Source organism: Candoia aspera, chromosome 4, assembly GCF_035149785.1.
Source record: "Candoia aspera isolate rCanAsp1 chromosome 4, rCanAsp1.hap2, whole genome shotgun sequence".
NCBI classification, from domain to species: domain Eukaryota; kingdom Metazoa; phylum Chordata; class Lepidosauria; order Squamata; family Boidae; genus Candoia; species Candoia aspera.
The window spans coordinates 94,533,780-94,557,650 of NC_086156.1; the positions used below are offsets into that span (position 1 = coordinate 94,533,780).

Below are 23,871 nucleotides of genomic sequence, written 5' to 3' on the forward strand. Positions count from 1 at the left end.
TTACTTTTCTTTCCTTATTAAATGTTCCTTCCTGTTCATCTCGGGCCTCAATAAAATGATGTAACATTTGGGGGAAAATATACATCCCAGTAAGCCAGCACTGGAGGATAAGATAGAGAAGATCTCCACAGCTACCATGTACTTTCCTTTCATGCTCAGATAAGTTGGAACAAATGACAGCCAAACGCTGCAAAAGACCAACATGCTGAAAGTGATAAACTTGGCCTCATTGAAACTGTTGGGCAACTTCCTGGCTTGGAAAGCCATATGAAAGCTGACACTAGCCAGGAAACCCATGTAACCCAGGACACAGTAAAACATGATCACTGAGCCCTCGTTGCATTCCAGTATGATTTCCTTCTTCTGTGAGTGCAGGTCTGTATCTGGGAAAGGAGGAAAGGTACTCAGCCACACGATGCAAATTCCCACCTGCATGAAGGAACCCAAAAGGACAATAGAATTGGCCAGTCCTTCCCTACCCATTTCCTCATTCCAGAGCCTGGCTTGGTTGCCATGAATGCCAGAATCACAGTCATGGTTTTGGCCAATACAGACGAAAGGGCCACTGAGAAGATGATGCCAAAAGTCATTTGCCGGAGAAGGCAGATCATCTTCTGAGGCCTTCTGATGAATAGGAAGGAGCAGAAGAAGCAGAGAAGAAGGGAGAGGAGGAGGATGCAAGTGAGGCTCCAGTTATTGGCTCGGACTATAGGAGTCTCTCGATGCATCCAAAAGATTCCAAGCACAAAGATTGTAATCAAAGAGAAAACAATAGCCAATACAATAAAGAGGATTCCCAAAGGTTCTTCATAGGAGAGATAGGTCAATACTTTGGGAATACATTGATTGTGGATCCTGTTGGGATACTGATCTTCTGGACATTTCATGCAGGCATCCATATCTGGAAAAAGAAAAAAAGAAACTCTTTTTAAATACATCAGAATTTTGTATCACTCTATAGGGCCACCCCTGATTTTAATACCTGCTAACTATTTAGTGAAGATAGGACAGGAATTCTCCTTTTTTTATGCAAACAGATACAACAATCTCATATTCATTATTGTAATATGATTACAATGTTATAGATATCTATAAGAACTTTATACATACTTTTGAAGATATTTGTGTACTCTTTCTATGCCACCAGAAACAGTGAGAATGTTGTGAAATTCCTAGGAATGTACATGAATTATAAAGTTGATCTATGCCTTTAAAAATACACTTAGATTGTATATTCCATTAAAATCTACATTTTTGTTTTCTTTTTTTCTGATCTTTTTTGAGGGAGAATAAACAATAATAAATCCAATTTCTTGCATACAAGCTCTTACCTATTCCTGTACTAATTTACTCATATACCTTTGGAGGAGGGAAACAGAGGGTATTGACTGAAAATAAGAAGCAAAGAAAAGTCTTTAATTAGCTCAATACATTTCTTTTTCTTTTTCTCAAAGTATTATCACCCAAAATGGTAGTTTTATTATGTTATCACCAAACTCTGGGCAAATAGTAGATGTATCCTTAGGACCAATGTGATATTAAATCAGAACAACAGTGCAACTCATATTAGTGTTTATAATCCTGTTTGTACACATGTAAAATGAGGCAGTTATTAATAGACTCTTTATGTGCCATCTCAGTTTGGAGCAGGAGCATTTACAGCTTCAGAGATATCTAAGTTTTTAGAAATAAATATTATATAAATAGATCAATCTGATATGCAAATTTAAAGAATGGATGGAACGAGAAATTGGAGAAGCCTATTTTGTCTAAACAATGAAAAATAATCTTAACAATTGCATTAGAAGATTTAATGGATCATGTAATATTTTTATTGAATAAAACTGCTTTTCTGTTAAAAGAGAAAGACTAAACCCTCCTTTTGTTGGAACTACATACCCATTACATGGAAACTGATAGCTGAGCAATGGAAATAGATTCCCCATGCTTTCCTTTTGACCTGGAGACTAGTCCTTTGACATTGGAAGGTTAAAGATATGGCCCAGATTTCAGTGCATTGAACACCTGATATTAGCTAGACCTATGTATGAATTCCTTTAAAATTCATTTATATGCAGATGACTACAGTAGAATGTGGTCATAATAAAAAAAAATCTTGTTTATAACTTTATTTACATATATACAGGCATAAGAAGTGGATGGATGGATGATGGATGGATAGATGGATATTACCATTGTGATTTTCTCTCTTTTTTCTTTTTTTCTTTTTCTTTTTTGCTGTTTTTTGTTTTGTACTTAAATAAATAAGGGCACTGGGGTGGATTTTTGCTGCTCAGTTAGCCAAAGTACTCACATTTCTTTGTCCTACCTATTTTGTCAGAGATCTGCCCTTCTGGACATGGCACACAATCATAGCAGCAAAATTTCTCTCCCTCCTTCTTCTTTCTGCTGTAGCCTGGAGAGCAGTGGTCATTGCACACAGAGAGAGGCAGCACCTGAGCAGAAATACGTATGAAAGAAACAGGGAATAAAACCCCTGCATCAATACAGCTTTCCCAAACAAAGAATCCACAACTGGGATGTGGAAGGAGAAGAAAATGAAAACAAGAAAAAGCTGGGAGAGGAATTCATCTCAGCAGGATTGAAAAATAAATGTTATTTTGAATATAAATCCCCAACTACAGTATATCCAAACCTTATAATGACTGATGATTATTTATTTATTTATTTATTTATATTTTGAATTTCATCACTGTCCATCTCACTCAAAGAGTGACTTTGCGCGGTTTACAATTAAACTAATATAAATACAGGTTAAAATACAATAAAAACTGTATTCTTAAATAACAATAACAATATAAACATAAATATAAAATCCAAGATGGGGATGTTAAAAATTTCTTAATTAAATTCATGTAATTCACGGGGGCATCTTCAAGGTGTTAACCACCCCCAGGATTGCTTACCCCTCTTCCTGCCCCAAGCTAGATGGTAGAGCCAGGTCTTCACCCCTTTCTGGAAGGCCAGGAGAGTGGGCACCTGTCTCACCTCTAGGGGAAGAGTGTTCCAAGGGAGGGAGCATGGCAGAGAGGGCTGTCTTCCTCGGCCCCACCGATCAACAGTTTCTCATGGATGGGATCCGTAACATGCCTTCTCTCCCTGAACAAGTAGGATGGGTCAATGTAATGGGGAAGAAATGGTCCCTCAGGTAGAGGGCTTTGATACTGTGAATGTATCCCCGATGAAGATAAAACAGCATTTTACAAAGGACTTGTGGATAAACTTTTGGATTTTACGTATGAAAATTGGTGTCTCCTGGGGGACTGGAACAGAATGGTTTCCCCACAAAAAGATAGAACTTCTGAGAAAAAATATTAAAATAACAGTAGGTAAATTACCAAAGTTTTTTTCTAGTTATTTAATAGATAATTTGGAGTTTGTTGATGCATGGAGACATAACAATGGAGATTCGAAGGAATATACCTATTTTTATGAAAGACATAGATCTTTTTCAAGAATAGATACTGTATATTTGAATTTCTGAGACTATGGCTAATAATGTCTATAAAGTGGAGATATTACCAAAGACATTTTCAGATCATAATCATTTTACTAACTTTTAAAAGAAAAAAAAATGGATATTTTAGATGGAGATTTAATGAGATGTTATTTTTAAAGGAAATAGTGGGGGGAGGATTGTAAAAAGAAGTTAAAGGAATTTTTTGAGAATAATCTTAATAGAGGTACAGAAGACTTAAGGATGGTTGGGGTGAAGTAAAGCTTTTGTAAGAGGATATTTTATAGAATGCAATAGTGAATTTAAAAAGAAAAGGCAAGAAAAAAATGCAAATGATTCTAGATGAGATTAAAAAATTCGAATTTTAAAAAATCTCCAGGGATGATAACTATAATTCATCAAATTAATACATAGGTAATTATCTATGTTAACAGTGAGAGAGATGGAAATAAAGATGAACTATGCAAAACAAAGGAATTTTGAATTTGCAAATAAACCAGGGAGATGGTTGGCATACAAATTGTGAAAAGAAAAAAGAAACTGATATTAAAGTTACAACAGAATACTGTAATAACAGATAATGTGAATATGCTAAAAGTATCTCATCAGTATTATACCTCTTTATACAAAGGTCAAGAAATTTCCTTGGCAAAAGTGGATGAATATTTGTACAAACAGAATTTACCAAAGATTACAAACAATCAGAGGCAAATTTTAAATGGACCTATAACAACAAGGGAGCTGGGTTAAGCTATCAAAAAGACTAAAATTTCAGCTGAAAGGTTGAAAATAATTTTACAGGATTTTATTTGTGAAAATCAATGCATGTTTTTACCTAAAAGACAATTATGAGATATTATTAGAAACATTTTGAATATCTGGAGTACTTGGAACAATATAATGAAAAACAAGCTGCATTGATATTCTTGGATGAAGAGAAGGCCTTTGACAATTTTGACTTTTATTTAGAGTTCTGGAACATGTGAACCTTGGAGATAATTTTATTAAATAGATAAGGTCAATTTATTCTTCCCAGAAAGCACAAATAATTGTTAATGGAGAACTAACAAGACCCTGTGAAGTTCAAAAAGGGACAAGGATGTCCACTGTCTCCACTTTTGTTCATTTTGTTCTTGAGGTATTAAATAGAGACCTAAGACAAGACCAGAGAATTATGGGAATTAAGATTTTTAAAAGAATCTTGTATGTTAAGGGCATTTGCAGATGATTTGGTGTTGATTTTAGAAGATCCACCAGAGGGGGTAGAAGCATTAATGGATAAACAAAAGGACTTTGGTATATTATCAGGCTTCAAGATTAATAATCAGAAGACAAAAATGTTAACAAAAAATATGAAATTATAAGATCAAATAGAATTCATAGAGAAAACTGGTTCTAAGATTGAGAAAAAAGTAAAATACTATGACAAATATGAAGTGTATGTTATTTCATACTTATACATACATACATATATACATACACACATACATTTATATTTTTATATTTATATTTATATATATGTAATTATGTTAAAACATGGACTGAAATTAAGAAGGAAATCTTAAGATGGGAGAAATTAAAACTATCACTGTTGGGGAGAATTCCTGTGATAAAAATGAATGTTTTGCCTACAATGATGTTTTTGTTTCAGACAATACCTGTTTTGACAACAGATGTACCATTTAAACAATCACAAAAAGACATACCTAAATTTATATGGCAAGGGAAAAAAACACAAGTTAAATATAATGTGCTACAAGATGCAAAGGAAAAATGAAGATTGGGTTTACCAGATTTGAAATTGTATTTCGCTGCTTATTGTTTGGTCTAGATGAAAGAATGGATGTTGCTGAGAAACAAGAAACTTTTACAGTTAGTCATGACCTGAGGTTTGGAGATTTATGGTACATTAACTTAAAATTAATGTGGACATTAAAAATCATTTTATTAGACATGCCACATTGAGGATATGGAAGAGATATAAACCCAGGTTGGGCCCAAAAACACCTTTGTGGACCTCAGCTCAAGAAGCATTTTATAGATGAGAAACAACAGACAAAGGCAAATGGTTGATGTACCATGACTTACTCTCAAGGGGAATTTAAAATTAAATTAAGAGAACAACTAATAGCAGAAGGATATACCTGTCAATGCTTTTGCCATTTACGGTTACTTGAAAGATTTGAAATGGATAAAAAGACTTACGATATGAAGCAAACTAAATCAGAATTTCAAATACAATTGTGTACTGGTGATGAGCATGTAATTGCTAAAACGTACAAACTTTTATTGAAATTGGAAACAGAGGAAGAATAGGTTTAAAAAATTATGATAAAGTGGGCTAAGAATGTTGGTTATAATATACAGATGGGAAAATATGTGGCTAAAAGGGCTGAAATTTATGTTGTTATGATCTCAAAAAGAATTTTTATAAAAAAGATGTATTGTTGGTACATGATGCCAGAGAAACTATCTAGAATGTATAAAAGCACTTCAAATGTATATTGGAAATGTGAACAGCATGAAGGGACATTTTATCATGCTTGGTGGACATGTAAAAAAGCCAAAAAAAAAAATTGGATTCAAATACATACTTTGATACAGAGGATATTAAAGATCAATATTCAGTTGAAGCAAGAACTTTTCCTTTTAGGATTAATGGATAAACAATTAGAAAAAAGCCATGGAAGATTGTTGCAGAATAAGATTATTGTGGCGAGATTACCATATGCACAGAGGTGGAAAGATTCAGCATTACCCACAATGGAGGAACGGCTGATCAAGATGATGGCACTTGCTGAAATGAATAAATTGACTTCTTTGATTAGAGAAAAGATACTAGGTACATTTATTGGTGACTGAAAGACTCTTATGGACTTTTTGCATAAAAATGAAAAAAATGAACTTGTGATTTATGGTTTTGATGATTAGACAGGACAGACAATAGAAAGAAGAGTAATATGATGTACTGTTAGAGAGAGAGGTTTAAAATGTATTATACTTATAACTGCTATGAAGAATATTGGAAGCCACTTCCTTTTTCCTTTCTTTTCTATTTTCCTTTAACCTTTTCTTTTCTTTTCTTGCACTTTTTGCTTTTTCTTTGATTTCCTTATTGTCCCCCTTTCTTTCTTACTTCCTTTATATTAGTTTGTGTTAGTTTTTAATCTTCTTTCTTAAAAGCTTTAATAAAAAATATTTTTTTAAAAAGGAAGCATTAGTCTTAAAACCTGCCATTGGCAGGTTCTTATTGATGCTCAATTGCATAAATAGAGAACACCTCATCACCTGAAAGGCTCCAGAAAGGCCAAAACAACACTTCCTTCAATTACTGCCATGTATTTGACAATTGCTTCAAAGGATGCTTTATCGTTGTCTTTAGTTGAGAATCTGCAGCTTCTTCTCACCTGATTAAAGCTTCTGTGCCATACAATTTGATTGTCATTAAGGGTTAATTCTCTGCCTGGTGGAGCCTGAGGTTCCAATGTTCCCACCTTGACTCGAGCAAAGGAATTATTGGGGAAAGTGATCCAGTTTACAACATCAAAACCTGTAATTAATTCTCTGTTTTCATCAAAACTCATAGTGTCTCCCATACTGTTGTTGAATACAATGCTTTTCAAGAAAGAGTGAAACTATATGGGAAAAAAAAAAGTAACAGCAAGGGTTTGAAATCACAACTGCATAAAACTATTTCAAATGGGACTACCCTGCTTTGAAAAATACAGATGAGGATCTAGAGTATCATATATAATACATATTTAAAAATCACATCCTCTCTCTTTCAGGTTATACCCACTGGATTCATGAACAAGCATTACCCTTAGAGATTTAGAATGCAGGTTTCACTCTACCACTCATGTTAGCCTCTTTTCTCAAAATACTGAAAGTAGGTATTATCTTCCAGAAGGAGATATAATTCAGGATTTGAACAAGGACCTCCCCAAAGCATGAGTGAAAAGAAACAACCATGTTGATTTTGCTTGTTCTGCTTTGCAACCACTCCTTGTCCTTCTCTAAGATGTGCAAAACTCAAGCTATTCTTGCTTTTGCAAATGCAAAAGACTCTAAGCTCGGCTGCTCCTCATCTGGCACTGGGAAAGCTGTGAGAAGCCTAAAGGAAGAGATTAGAAACAATAGGGATGCTTAAGGAAGGCAACACACATTATTTCTTCAAGCAAATCACATGGCCTCTTTCAACTTAGTTAAGACGATTGCATGAACATCATATGTATCAGCCAAACTATTAACCTCCTAGCTTCTCTGCTTCAAGGTCAATCTCTACAAGCCATGTTGAGTATATCCTATACCAATTATAATAAGTGTTGTGACAAGTGTCTGTTGCAAGAATTTTCAGGAGCATGAGAGAAATTGACTCACAAAGAATGGTCTCACTGGGCAACCTGCAGTTTGTGGGCTGCTTAAAATCTGCATACACCCCACAATATATACTCAGATAGTGCTCTTGAAATTTCGTGACGAAGTGAGCAATCTTCATTGGCATAGAAGGGTCATTTACATTTGCTAATCCAATCTGAACTTTTGATCATATTTTTTTCCAACTAGGGAAGCATTACAGTCTTATTAGCATCATTCACCATAGCATTCTTAGGAGTTAGAGAAACATGGTGGCCCCATTGAACAAAAAAGATTCGTGTTATAGAAACACAATAAAGTACCTGCCATGCCTTTAATGAAATTAAATGATGAAATCCCACTGTCTCTGCTCCCATTAATCTTCTACCTCTGGATCTGGACTTGAGTAAGACATGCAAGGAATGTGCCATGATATAGACTGCATTGTAGATATTGTAATTGTAACCATTCATATTCATTTCAAAAAATGTACTAGGCAGGCTCTCTAACTTCTCATCCCCAGTGCACAATAATTTGTTATCTTCATTTACACTGGAAATGTGTAATGGGCAGTCAAATGCCTGCTCCCAAAAATTCTGAATGAAATTATCTTCCTTTGCCCAGAATGGCTTTATGCTGTGAACAAATTCTTGGAATCCAGGTGGTTCTTTTGAGCGAATAGTGAACGAAAGAGCACCATGGAAACTCTGTATATCCCAAAGCCTCTGAACGGACACTGATTCAAAATTCCAGTGGGATGTAACAATCCACACTTTACCCAGAGATGGTGATAAAGTAAAAGTTGCTAGAAAGATTATCATTCTCAGATTCTGCATGGATGGAGGCGCACCATATACAAAGCACACACGGACATTTTGATTGCTGAAAAGTTGAACATATCTTGACTTCATTGAAATCAACTGTATATATTCATCAATATAAGTCCGCTTTGGTGTTCTAAGTATGAAAGCATAACAAATATTGTTTTGGGAAAGCAACGGTACAATTTTCTGCAAAAACATGTCTCCATAGTCATCATCCACAGCCAAGAGCCCAATCCATGTCCATCCAAAATGCTGGAGTAACTGGATAATCCCAGTGTATTGATGGACTTCATTTGGGAGCATCTGGTACAGGAATGGGAATATATTTTTGTCACCATGTAGTGGTATAAATGTTCCATAAGCAAGCTGAAAGGAAATACATAGCAAATAATCAGAAGCAAGCATAATCAGAAGAGAGAATACTAAATTAGAATACTATTTATTATTAGAATACTAATAACACCATGTGGGCTATTTTTGGTGCCCCTAGGTCGGCACATCTAACACCGTTGCTGCGCGAGCTGCACTGGGTGCCAGTTTGCTTCCGGGTCCAATTCGAGATGTTGGTTATCACCTTTAAAGCCCTACATGGCATTGGGCCAGGTTACCTTATAATAACCTTACTTTATTCTTAAGGGTGGCTTGCACCCTAGAGCCTCTCCCACCAGCCTGTATTTTATACCTTTCTTGGATTCTATATTTATTTACTGTATTTTATAATAACTGTTTTTATGAGATTTTAATGTTTTTATTTCAAGCTTGATTTTATTGTAAACCACCCAGAGTCCCTCTTTTGGGGGAGATGGGCGGTGGTTAAATTTGATCAATCAATCAATAAATAATTTAAATGGGATCCATCCTCAAAATAGCTAAGGGAGAATGTAGGCACTCAAGAGTTGCTGGAGATTATCCAGTGAGATCACATGCCTGCAATGTTATATCAGCTACAAGGGTTGCCTGTATGTTTCTATGTCTTCATTTTAACTGCTCTGATATTAACTGGTAGGCAAAACACTTAAAACCTAACACAAGACCAAAAGCCAGGCATTTATGATCTACAAAAGAGTCTTCTTGTTTGACCACCTGAAGGGAATCAAGCAGCAGGTAGAAGAGACAGAGTATTTTCTGTAGTGGCCCAACCTGTTTGGAACTCAATGCCAACAGGTGTTTGACAACATAGGTTTCACCTAGATTGCCCCCTGTCAAATATTTAATCATCCCTACAGTTTATTCATATTTACTGTATATTTATTGAATGTACTGTGCAATTTTCTCCTAGTGTACAATTTTCTCCTAGACAAAGTTTTAACTCTGAAAATTAGCCTAAAGGCACTTTAAGAATGGAAGGATTTAAAGAAATTTGGGATTTCTAGGGAGCCATCTCAAGGGCCTACCTGTGGAATCTTGTAGTTGGCAAGAACAGTGGCCATGATGGATGAAGCTTCTGTCAAACGTCCTCCAATGGCAGCAATAAACTTTTTCTTCAAATCACAGGTAAAGTTGGGAACAAACCTCTGGTGTGTACAAAGTAGGCTCAACATTGCCTTATAGGTTATCCTTGCAGTGAAGTAGTTGTTCACAATGTGGAAACCCAATGTGATGTTCCGTAAGAATTCAGGATCCTTGTTGATCTCTTTGACAGCAAACACTAAAGCAAGGATTTGCTGATATTCCTTTGTCAAGGAACTAAAAAAAAAACCCCTACCAACTTAATTAAATAATATAGAAAGTGTATTTGTATACTCCTATCCTTTTTTAGATCTAGGGTACTCTCTGCTACAAAGTCATGAAGTTCAAAGGAGACCATAGGACCAGCCCTGAGAAGCAGCCACCTCAGACTGCAGATGCTGAAATCCAGCAACAAGGGATGGAGGAGACCCCAACACATGCAATGTTCTTCACCCTTTGAATAGCCTAACCTCTACAGAAGGGTTGCTACCTCTTGTCCCATTGCTAGTGTTTGAGAAAAAGCCACTTCAGATGGTGTCTGAAAGGAATGGGAGAAGGCAACACTTGTCCCTGCCTTGGGGTGACAGAATAATTTTGGACCAGACCAAAGAGAAAGAAAGTTAATCTCCTGGAATAACTTAAGAAACAGGTTACAGCCCAAGACTGACATGTCAATTAATTAATTTAAATAATATTATTTTCCCCTTAAAGAGAGAAGTAGTGTGCTTTGATTCTGTTTCCCAAGGTTATTCTTCTTATCTAATATGTAGTCTTATTATAGAATCTCCTTTCCCTGTCTCAGAAAATATTAAGTATTTGACAGTAACTTACTCCACACATTGGGGTAAGATGTGGTGTGCTTTAGCTATGATTTGCTCAGTCTCCTATATTTGGCAGATTGACAAATTGTCTGAAACTATTACAAATGGTTTATCAATCACAAAGGCTACATTCAGAAAACATCTCAGTGAAAATCAGAGGAATCATATATGGATTTAGGGGAGAATGTGAAGCCACACGGAGTTTGCTACTCAGTAGCCATACTTAAAAAAGAGAGCAAACTAATTAACAGAAAATTCCCAATGATATTGGGGTTATGAAAATTTCCAAAGACTTATCACTTTATAATCCTGTAAGTAACCGTTTTTTCCCAATTCTTTTGCACTCAGTGGTCTGAAGAGAAGTAAAATAGAATTCCTTACACCACTTCATTGATCAACGTCCGAGAGGGCTCTTCTATGAAGGAAGGGCTGTTGTGAAAGAAGAAGGCTTGAGTGGCAATTGCCCCAATGATAACATTTCCTGGCTGAGCAAATTGATGGGGTATAGGAAGTGGGTCATCACGCATGGTACAATTGATGGCGTGTGTCTTGCATATAACACAGAATAGCAATACAAGGAGCAACATTGCTATCACCCCCATCCTGTTATTGACAATTCTCATCCGGAGAAAGACAGATGTTCCTATACAGAAAAATATCCTGTCTCCACGACATGAAACTCCGTGGCATCAGTTTTCATTATCCTTACATATATGGCCTCCAGGACTGTTGCCACAGTACTGGGATGTTTTCTCCAAATAGATTCTATTATTTTTTTTGTGACTGTTAGTTTTCAGTCTGTATGCATACACATGTGGTTTGTCTGGGCTTTCAGCTGCTTTCAATTATTTAATGTGCTTTCAGTGAATGCCGTTAAAAAAAACAGGTTTTATCTTAGAGTAGCTAGTTTGAGATCCTCACTTCTTTGTTTGGAAGAGAAAAACAGGATGATTTTTCTCATTGTCATTATATTAAATTAATTAAACTCTGCCCTGATGACCATGTCTTACAGGTAATAAAGCTTTCATTCGTTCACTTTCTCTTACGTGATCTCTCTACATGGTATATTCCCTTATCTAAAAGGGATCTAAGCAAACATTACACACAGAGAGAGAATTTCTCAGTGTGTGTCTTAGAAATTACATCTTCCCATTTATGAGAAGTAGAATGAGAAATATGAGAAGGGGAAGAGGAAACAAAGAAGAAAAAAAGTACAGAGACTATCAGAGAATGAGCTAGAGATAAAACAGCCTGGAACATCACATGAGGATTAGAATAGAAAGGCTTCAAATGACAGTTCTCTATACACTGTTCAACAATAATATTTTAAAGATAGGTAGAAGCACTCCTACTATTAGGCTGACTTTCTAAAAAGTGACAGATTTTAATATCATCAGCAATGCTAAAGAATACAGAATAGCAACATTGCTACCTCCTCCATCCTATAATTGAAAATTCCCATCCGGGGCAGATTCTACTCCTGTTTCTAACCCGACAGCATTAAAATGACTAGTTCTGTTTTCTTTCTCTTTTTCATATATGGCTTTCCAAGTCTTTTTTCATAGCAACAGAATACTCCCAGGTTAAAAATATTACCATTTTTATTGTCCCTTGTCTCTTTTTAGTTGCTAGATATCAGTCACAATGGGCACATATGTGGTTTTAGCTGTATTTCCACTGAAACTGTGAGTTTTAGTCCTGCCTAAGCCCCAAAGCCAGCTGGGTGACCTTGGGCCAGGGTCTCTCAGCCCTAGGAAGGAGGCAATGGCAGACCACTTCCAAAAAACCTTGCCAAGAAAACTGCAGGGACTTGTCCAGACAGTCACCAGGAGTCAAAAACTGACCAAGAGATGCTCACTTCTTTGTTTGAAGGAGAAAAGTGGGATAATTTTTCTCATCATCATTAAATTGAATTAATAAAACTCTGCCCTGCTGACCTTGTTTTACAGTTAATAAAGCTTCCATTTGTTCTCTCAGTGTGGCAGGGAGAAAGTCCATTGTCTAAAGCAATCTTCTCTTACAGCACACATATTCATAGTTTCTCGCTCACTCTCTCACAAAGTATATTTTCCCATTTGTCAGAATTAGAGTAAGAAAGATAAGGGGAATAGGGAGAAAAGAAAAAAAAAATACATCTAGAAACAGTAAGAGAAGGAACTAGAGTGAAGACATCCTGAAATGTAATGTCCAGGTCAGGATGGGAATCCTTCACATGACAGCTCTGTTTAAGTAGTTGAATAATTAATATTTTAAACATATTCTTATCATTAGACTATTTATAAGATCTGAAGAGTTTATACAAGGCCTTGTGTGCATTTTCCAGGAATGTAATCAGTAATGATAAAAGAAGATTATAATTTTTACAATGGTTGGAAAAATGCTCAAGTCCTCCTCCAATCTCTCCTGAGAAAGTGGCTAGAAGTGGGTATTTAATTACTGTGATTTGCTTTGACTTTTATCACATAAAAGTAGCATGGATTCTTTCTGTAAATTTCAGGGGGAAAATTCAGTTCAGACTTAGCCACAAAATAAATAAATAGTATACCTCAAATGAAAAAAACAATCATGGGCTATGCAATGAAAATTTATTTCAAAGGAACACTTTTGCCGTTGCCTTATCCAGGGTGAGTGAGGGTGTGTGGGTGTGTTTACTTTCCAGCCTAGCCTGTGGTTGCCTGGTGCTCTCCCTTCTAAACAGCAATCCCAGGAGGGTTCATAAACGTCAATATGGCAGCTGTAATCTAAGCTCTGCTCCTTTCTCTATCCTTCTCTCTCTACGCCCTGAATTAGATCTGGGGTATGTGCAGAGATTTGGAGGGTTAATACCTTGTGGCAGAAGAGTATTCAGACAGAATGACATTCATAAAGAAAGAAATTGTGATCTTACTGTTAGATATTTGAGATTAATTCGGTCACTACTGATTAGACAGAGTATCTTCAAAAGATTGAAATCAGAGCATGGACTCGTGTTTTAAGTGATCAGTATCAATGCCTCCTCAGGACATGGGGAAAAAAATGATAAAAACTTTTTTTAAAACACTGGAAGCCTTATAAGTTACCCTCTCAGGGTAACTTATTCCAGAGGGTGGGGGCTACGGCACAGAAGGCCCTCCTCCTGGACCCTGCCAATCAACACTCTCTCATGGACAGGGTCGGTAACATGCCCTCTCTGCCTGACCAGGTGGGATGGGTCAATGTAATAAGGATGAGGCGGTCCCTCAGGTAGGTGAGGTGCTGCAGGGTTCAGTTCTCTCTCCACTCCTCTTCAACATCTACATGAAACCACTGGGTGAGATCATCCATCACCACGGGATGAGGTATCATCAATACACTGATGATACTCAGCTATATATTTCCATCCTGGGGGCTGTGGGGGTCTTGATGGGGAACAGCAGGCTTCAGCTCAACCTGGTAAGATGGAGTGGCTGTGGATTGATGGCTCTTCAGTATCTGGGAAGTTGTTATCTCTAGTTCTGGATGGGGTGGCACTGCCCCATTCAGAACTGGTGCAGAACTTGGGGGTCCTCCTGGACTCACAACTCCTGCTCAAAGAGCAGGTGGCAGTCGTGGCCAGGAGGGCCTTTGCACAACCATGTTGTGCACCAGTTATGCCCTTTCCTGGATCGAGATGCCTTCCAGACAGTCATTCATGCCCTGATCATCCCCCACATAGACTATTGCAATGTGCTCTACATGGCGCTACCCTTGAAGAGTATCCGGAAGCTTCAGCTGGTCCAGAATGCAGCTGCGCAGGCAGTGATGAGTGCCCCAAGATCAGCACATGTGACACCACTGCTGCACTGGGTTCCAGTTTGCTTCTGGGTCCAATTCAAGGAGTTGGTTTTGACCTTTAAAGCCCTACATGGCATGGGGCTAGGCTATTTATTGTGAACCACCCAGAGTCCCTCCTTGTGGGGGAAATAGGCGGTGATAAATTTGATAAATAAATAAATGGGGCCAGGCTACCTGAGGGACCATCTCATACCTATAACATCGACCCGTCCCACCCTGTCATGCAGAGAGGGCATGCTATGGATCCCATCAGCAAGGCAGTGTCATGCGCTGCCTGCCTCTGAATAATACTCAGACACTGGTTCGTGGATCAGGCTCTGATTTATTCACAGCGCAGTTACAGCGTCGGAAGAAAAAAGCTGAGAGTGACAGGAGCGCGCCGGTGCGGGGTTTAAATACCCCGCGCCGGTCAGCGCCCCCTCACTCGTGGTCACGTCACCCCCCTTTGTCCAATACGTTGCCCTGCCGGTGGGTGAGGGGTTGTGAGGCCCCGCTGGCGTTCCGGGATCGCCCATCATCAGGTTTTCTATTCCTCTGGTGATTGCTGTCAGCTGGGCGATCTCCGATGTATTGGCGCTGATGGCTTGGGTGTGCTCCGTGATCCGTTTAGTTATTGTTTGTTGGCCGTTAGTCGTTGTGGGTTGATGGCTACTTATCTTGAGCCCCTTCACCTATTTCCTTGCTATTGTCATGTGTGCCATTGCGCTGATGACTTCAGCTCAACGGCACTCATGACAGGCAGTTTCACTTGGCGGGGTCCAGGAGGCAAGCCTTCTCTGCAGTGGTGCCTGCCCTTTGGAACATTCTGCCCCTCTAGATGAGGCAGGCCCCTTTGCATCCAACCCTCCAGAAGGGTTTGAAGACCTGGTTCTGCTGCCTCGCCTGGGAGGGGAAGGGCAATAGCTCTTCATGGGGGTGGCTAGTGGCATAGAGTTCTCAATACCAAATGTAATTTCTCCCACTTGGACTTTATATTTATATTTATTATTTTAGTATTTTGGATGCTGACTTTGTAATTTTATATGCTGAGGCTTTTAAAAGGATGATGTATTGTAAACCTCCCAGAGTCCCCCTTTTTGGAGGGAGATGGGTGGTAATAGAAATTTGAATAATAAATAAACAAAAAACAAAAAACAAAAAACAAACCTGGCCCCATGCCATGTAGGGCTTTAAAGGTCATAACCAATACCGTAAATTGGGCCCGGAAGCAAACTGGCACCCAGTGCAGCTCCCGCAGCAAAGGTGTTATATGTGCCGTCTTTGGCGTTCCTAAACCTGCTCACACAGCTGCATTCTGAACCAGCTGTAGCTTCCAGATGCTCTTCAAGGGTAGCCCCATGTAGAGCATGTTGCAATAGTCTATGCAGGAAATGACTAGGGCATGAGTGACTGACCAGAAGGCCTCCCAATCCAGGAGGGGCATAGCTGGCACACAACACAAAGTTGGACAAAGGCTACCCTGGCCACGACTGCCACCTGCTCTTCGAGCAGGACTCGTGAGTCCAGGAGAACCCCCAGATTCCGCACTGGATCTGTCTGGGGCAGTGCAACCCCATCCAGAACCACAGATGGTAAGTTATAATTCTTTTCTTTTCTTCATTTTTTTCTATTTTCTTCTTTCTTCTTTCTTCTTTTTCTTTTAAATTTTAAAACATTTGTTGTATTGAAAATCCTAATAAAAATATACTGGATCCTAATGGGCACTTGAGACTGCTGTGGTCACACCCCTTCCCCTCTGATCACTGGGAATGGCCCTTCATGGCCCTTTTGGCTGCAGGACAGACTGGACACCTGGCTTCCACAGCTGTGGGGCCTGAGTAGAGAGCAAAGGAGCCTCAAAAGGGCTTTAATTAGACAACTGGAGGGTAGTTAAGATTGCTGCTGGTAGACTGTCCTTCTCAAGACCATTAGCTTTCTTTTTTGACGGAGACATGATCGGCACATTAACTTCCTTCACTCTGCCTTTTTCTATGCACATAGCACTAGTTTTCGGCCTTTATTAAACCCCAGAAAACATCAGAAACAGTTATTAGTCTGTTATATGCTCATTCCCCTGTTAGTGTGCTTCCTTTGTTCTCTGTTCCTGGAACACTTTTACACTGCGACCTGTTCTTTATGAAGAACATTTTTTACCATTTTTTTTTCCTCAGTGGCAGTTTCTTCAACAGTGACAAAAACAATACTTTTGCTTTCAACAGGAAATGGTGATAGAAGAAACTGGCAAAAGTTCTTTTTAGATGAAATCTGATTAAAGCCAGCATTTTGGATCACATTCATTCTGTTGCCTATTCTGCCGAACAGAATGTATTGGTCACATCATTATATAATTTTTCCCTATCTCCATATAAAGATAATGTTTGGGGGGCTACAGCCAGATTTGCCTTGTTTGCAGCTGTTTTTAAGAAGAATTTTTTTCATGCTGGTAACTGCAAATACAATCTCAAATAACCCTATATTTGTACCTTCCCTTATCTTGTTTTCATTACTTGATTTGATTTTGTAGCTTGTTTTTTTATGGCATATATTCCATACAAATAACATTTGCTACTATGTTAAATGTAGTAGTAGTTTCTAGGCCGGTGATGAGGACATCCTTCCCAGAAGGCACCAAGCTTGCCAGCTAGCTATGCCAAGGGTCTTGCAACCCCAAAAATACAGGATCGGAATCATCAGGACACAAGGCTGTGGCATCCCAGAAAAACAAGTAGAAAAGTTAAATTTTATTTTTTTTAGTAATGTTTTCAGAATTCCTATTTTTAAATTGAAGTATAACTTTTTATATTGTTTATATTGTTTCAGCCAACATCTTTATGGACACTTTGCTTGATACTTTGCAAGCTGTTCTGCTAGCCTTTCCTCATAATTCATTTATAAAATAAATAAAGTATCTACTTTAAACGAAATATAGGGAGGACAATTCAAAAATATAAAATTAGATACCCTTGAAGGTATCCAATTGATACCTGGCAGAACTGAAGGTCTCAAGGTTCTATCATCCCTGATTTTTTCATGTCATTCTAGCCAAAAATGAATCCTCTTCAGGTATCTTAATATTTCCCCATTATGCCATTCTCCAACTTGAGGCAGAAATGCCTGGAATAGAGGTTGTGGCCTGAAGGCTGATGATCAGTTATTGGCTAAAGTTCCAGTTCTTCCCCAATGCCCTACTACCCCTGTATTGGCAGAAGAATATTCTCCTATGGACTCTCAGACATGTACCTTCTTACGCTGGGTTATGAAAATGCCAGACAAGGATGGATGATATGGAGTTCCAACTGGAGATCAATAGATACCATATAATAGCAGAATCCAGATATGAGGTTGCCCTCAAATCTCAGATCTCAAAATTAAATCAAGCCCACTTCATTTCTCAAATCTCCAATTCATACAGAATCAGGGCTGATTTCCATATGCTTAGAAATTTCTTGTTGGCAACGGTGTTACGATAACAATCTTGTGATGTAGACTGCGGTCTGGGGAAGAGAGAGACAGAAGTGAATCTCAAGTGCCAAATAGCACATTTATTAGGCCAGAAAGCAAAATTGATCAAGAAGTTATTTCAGAGACCTGGGGTGGTGTCATACACACATTGAAGAAAGATTCTGTCCTGACAAATTCCATTACATCTTCTGAAGATCCATATTATGAATAGAACTAACATAAATATTAAATTCCCACCCCAATTATTCATGGCATGGGTCCTCATTCTGTCCCCTTGTCCACAAGACAAACATTTTCTCTCTGCCAACAATATCATTGTCAGGCTCCAGCAAACCTTAAAGAAATTCCTGGATGCTTAAGCTTGATTGCTAGGCTTGAAAGTACTTGAAGTCTCTCAGACAAAAAACACAGCACAGCTACATAAGAATATTTATTGTAGGCTTCCTACAATATTGTAGGTGGGAGAAAAATGGCAGACTGATGCACCTCCACAAACAGGGGAGACAACACTGTGGCAAAGACTGGCAGCCAAGTGTTAAGCCTGGGTGAATGTCACCTCTCCAGAGGTCAGAAGATTGCCCACTTGTGCTTTGAAAGGCTGCTCCTTGCAAGGAGATCTGCAAGATCCAAAAAACTTCTGCCGGCTTCTCATGAGTCTGAGCACCAGAGGCTATGAAAGAGACAGTGTGTTCACAGCCACAGCAGAGCCTGCAAAAGGACACTGGGTTTGCAAAAGATGCCACTTTCTTAAACACATTCGGAAGACAATTATTTCAGAGTTAAAGAAAGATCTTTGATGCAGCAGATTAAGCCACCTGGCAAGTGATCCTTCAACCCAGATTAAAGATAAGAGCAAAGGAACATTTTTAAGGATTTAAAAATAATTAAAGGCAAAAAGCTTGCCATGAGTTGAACTTAAGAAAGTTTAAAATGGACTAAAGGACAGTTGAATTTAGATTTACACATAAGACACGGTCTTTGTCTAATTCAAGGGACCATTGTCTTTTTAGTGACATACCCATTACCTTGCCATCAATACCTCATTAACACATATTATGTTATGATCAATCAGTTATAATGCCATATTCAATAGTATGTATATTCCAGTTTGCATATCTATATAGAGTGGTGTCATCCTGTGCCTTTTTAGGCTTTTGCTTCAGCCACCTCCAGTACCATAATCAAACAATTTGTGCTTCAATGAGTGCCTCTGATCCCTGTTACCAAAGTCCTCTTCGGATAAATTTCTCATATAGTTGTTGATTATTTACATTACATTATTACATTACTGACTTCTCTGCCCTGGTTTTCAGTTTGATTCTCACAATAATATTATGACTGAATACTTCCTAAATATCATACACATAATTATTGAATGTGTTAGCCCTTCAAGGTATTCCAGAAAAGATGCACAAGTATGAGTACTAGCTGTATCTTTATTGTAAAGTTACATTAACAGCCCCCAGGCACAGAGAAATCATTTACTTCATTCGGGATGGAAATATATAGCTGAGTATCATCACGATGGCACTGCGGGTTAAACCACTGAGCTGCTGAGCTTGCTGATAGGAAGGTCGGCGGTTCAAATCCGCGTGACGGGGTGAGCTCCCGTTGCTAGTCCCAGCTCCTGCCAACCTAGCAGTTCGAAAACATGCCAATGTGAGTAGATTAATAGGCACCGCTTCGGCGGGCAGGTAACGGCGTTCCATGTAGTCATGCCAGGCACATGACCACGGACGTGTCCATGGACAAACACCGGCTCTTCGGCTTTGAAAACGGAGATGAGCACCGCCCCCTAGAGTCGGACACGACTGGACTTAATGTCCAGGGAAACCTTTACATTTACCTCTACACAGTCAAAGGCTTTAGAATAGTCAATAAAACAAAAATAGATGTTTTTCTGAAACTCCCAGGTTTTTTCCATTATCCATCGGATATTGGCAATTTGGTCCCTAGTTCCTCTGCCTTTTCTAAACCCAGCTTGTACATCTGGCAATTCTCGCTCCATGAATTGCTGAAGTCTACCTTGCAGGATCTTGAGCATTACCTTACTGGCATGTGAAATGAGTGCCACTGTTCTACAGTCTGAACAGTCTTTAGTGTTTCCCTTTTTTGGTATGGGGATATAAGTTGAGTTTTTCCAATCTGATGGCCATTCTTGTGTTTTCCAAATTTGCTGGCATATAGCATGCATTACCTTGACAGCATCATCTTGCAAGATTTTGAACAGTTAAGCTGGGATACTGTCATCTCCTGCTGCCTTGTTATTAGCAATGCTTCTTAAGGCCCACTCAACCTCACTCTTCAGGATGTCTGGCTCTAGCTCACTGACCACACCGTCAAAGCTATCCCCGATATTGTTATCCTTCCTATACAGGTCTTCTGTATATTCTTGCCTCCTTTTCTTGATCTCTTCTTCTTCTGTTAGGTCCTTGCCATCTTTGTTTTTGATCATACCCATTTTTGCCTGGAATTTACCTCCAATGTTTCTAATTTTCTGGAAGAGGTCTCTTGTCCTTCCTATTCTATTGTCTTCCTCCACTTCCACACATTGCTTGTTTAAAAACAATTCCTTATCTCTTCTGGATAACCTCTGGAATTTTGCATAGCGACAGTAAGAACAGACCACGGAACAACGGACTGGTTTAAGATTGGGAAAGGAGTATGGCAGGGCTGTATACTCTCACCCTACCTATTCAACTTGTATGCAGAACACATCATGCGACAAGCTGGGCTTGAGGAATCCAAGGCTGGAGTTAAAATCTCTGGAAGAAACATTAACAATCTCAGATATGCAGATGATACCACTTTGATGGCTGAAAGCGAGGAGGAACTGAGGAGCCTTATGATGAAGGTGAAAGAAGAAAGTGCAAAAGCTGGCTTGCAGCTAAACCTCAAAAAAACCAATATTATGGCAACCAGCTTGATTGATAACTGGCAAATAGAGGGAGAAAATGTTGAAGCAGTGAAAAACTTTGTATTCCTAGGTGCAAAGATTACTGCAGATGCTCACTGCAGTCAGGAAATCAGAAGACGCGTAATCCTTGGGAGAAGAGCAATGACAAATCTCGATAAAATAGTTAAGAGCAGAGACATCACACTAACAACAAAGGCCCGTATAGTTAAAGCAATGGTGTTCCCCATAGTAACATATGGCTGCGAGAGCTGGACCATAAGGAAGGCTGAGAGAAGGAAGATCGATGCTTTTGAAATGTGGTGTTGGAGGAAAATTCTGAGAGTGCCTTGGACTGCAAGAAGATCCAACCAGTCCATCCTCCAGGAAATAAAGCCAGACTGCTCACTTGAGGGAACGATATTATAGGCCAAACTGAAATACTTTGGCCACATAATGAGAAGACAGGACAGCCTGGAGAAGATGTTGATGCTAGGGAGAGTGGAGGGCAAAAGGAAGAGGGGCCAACCCAGGGCAAGATGGATGGATGATATTCTAGAGGTGACGGACTCATCCCTGGGGAGCTGGGGGTGTTGATGACCGACAGGAAGCTCTGGCGTGGGCTGGTCCATGAAGTCATGAAGAGTCGGAAGTGACTAAACGAATAAACAACAACAACAAGCCCCCTATCACTGTTGCCTTTTGCTTTCCTTCTTTCTTGGGCTACTTCTAGTGTCTCAGCAGACAGCCATTTTGCCTTCTTAGTTTTCTCTTTCTTTGGAATGTATTTTGTTGCCACCTCCTGAACAATGTTGCGAACTTCTGTCCATAGTTCTTCTGGGACCCTATGTACTAAGTCCAGTCCCTTAAATCTATTCTTCACCTCCACTGCATATTCCTTAGGTATATTAGTGAGCTCATATCTAGCTGATCTGTGGGTCTTCCCTAATCTTTTTAGTCTGATGCTAAATTGTGCAAGAAGTTCGTGATCGGAACTACAGTCAGCTCCAGGTCTTGTTTTTACCGACTGTATAGATGTCCACCACCTTTGGCTGCAAAGGATGTAGTCAATCTGATTTCGGTCTTGTCCATCTGGGGAAGTCCATGTATAAAGCCGTGTCTTAGGTTGTTGGAAGAGATTGTTTGTTATGCAGAGTGAGTTGTCTTGGCAAAATTCTATCAGCCTATGTCCTGCTTTGTTTTGTTCTCCCAGGCCATGCTTACCTGTAATTCCAGGTGTCATTTGACTGCCCACCGTAGCATTCCAGTCTCCCATGATGAAAATAACATCTCTTTTAGGAGTGTTGTCCAGTAGGTGCTGCAGGTCCTCATAGAACTGCTCTACTCCAGCTTCTTCAGCATCTGTGGTTGGGGCATATATTTGGATCACTGTGATGGCTTGCCCTGAATTCCAATTGAGATCATTCTATCGTTTTTTGTATTGTATCCAAGCACTGCTTTAGCCACTTTACTATTAATTATGGAGGCTACTCCATTTCTTCTGTGGTCCTCTTGTCCACAGTAGTAGATCTGGTGGTCATTTGATGTGAAGTGGCCCATTCCAGTCCATTTCAGTTCACTGATGCCCAAAATGTCTATCTTTATCTTGACATCTCACCAATAACCACATCCAATTTTCCCCTGGCTCATAGATCTTACATTTCAGGTTCCAATGGTTTGTTGATCCTTAGAATATTGGATTCGCCGTTCACTAACAGCACCGTCGGCCGCTGGCCGTCCTTTTGGCTTTGAGCTAGCTGCGTCATCACGTCTGGGGCTAGTTGAACTCATCCTCTGTTCCTCCCCAGTAGCATTTTGACCATCTTCCGACCTGGGGGTCTCATCTTCCGATGGTATACTGATATATCTCTGGTTGTACTGATCCATTTAGTTTTCATGGCAAGAATACTGGGGTGGGTTGCGATTACCTTCCCCAGGGATCACATTTAGTCTGACCTCTCTGTCATGACCTTCCCATCTTGGGTGGCCCTACAGGGTTTAGCTCATGGCATCATTGAGGTGCTCAAGCTCCAACACCACGACAAGGTAACAATCCTTTGCTGAAGACATATCCGTATACATATCCATATCCATATATATACTTTATTTCAAATACAAAATATAATTTAGATGCTTTTGGAATTAAATTTGGGGAAGCAATATCTATATTATATTGCTTTATGGTTAGGTTTGTGATTGTTTATTTTTATGTGATTTCAATGGCTGTTAGCTATAAACAGTGAAAAGGTTGATTTATGATAAGAGCTGTCCTCAGGCATCCAAAACACTGCCTATGGAGAGGACACAAGAATTAGATCACCAACATGGTATCCTCTTCTCCTGAACTTCCCAGGTTGAATTAGACCATCTGAAAGGAAATTGTATTAATGCATATGATAACTACAGTATGTTCATCCAAAAACACTAGCAACCTCTTGTCTTTTGAACACCTGAAAAGGGTCCACAAGGAAAAGATATTAAAATTCCCCAATTTTTCATGTCACTGTGTCACAAGAATTGCAATCAAGTTAAATAAATGAAGGAAGGGAGAAAAGCAATTTTATTGTTGTAATTGTTCTTTCTATGGTCAAAAAAACCCATTCCCAACCAAATGGGAAAGTAAAATAATATGCACTCCTACCAAGCACATAAAAAATGGGGAATCTGTTTTCCATAAGGTTGTCTGAGGACCCAATTATATTTTATAGAGCTCTGACATTTAAGACTAAGACACCCTTGAGCTCAGCCTGACTCCGAGGGACTTCCTGGACAAAATCATGTTGTTTTCTGGGAAGCAGTATATTAGCAGTTTGTGAC

General features: G+C 39.0%; 1 protein-coding gene across 1 annotated transcript; it reads right to left on the minus strand.

Moving 5' to 3' along the window:
* Positions 1-11,455, minus strand: LOC134496699 (vomeronasal type-2 receptor 26-like). Its single transcript, XM_063302408.1, is given in 7 exon segments — positions 1-470; positions 473-901; positions 2,330-2,456; positions 6,886-7,113; positions 8,158-9,024; positions 10,053-10,344; positions 11,310-11,455. Coding segments are annotated over 7 exon segments (2,559 nt in total).
* Between the last annotated feature and the right edge of the window lie 12,416 nt (positions 11,456-23,871).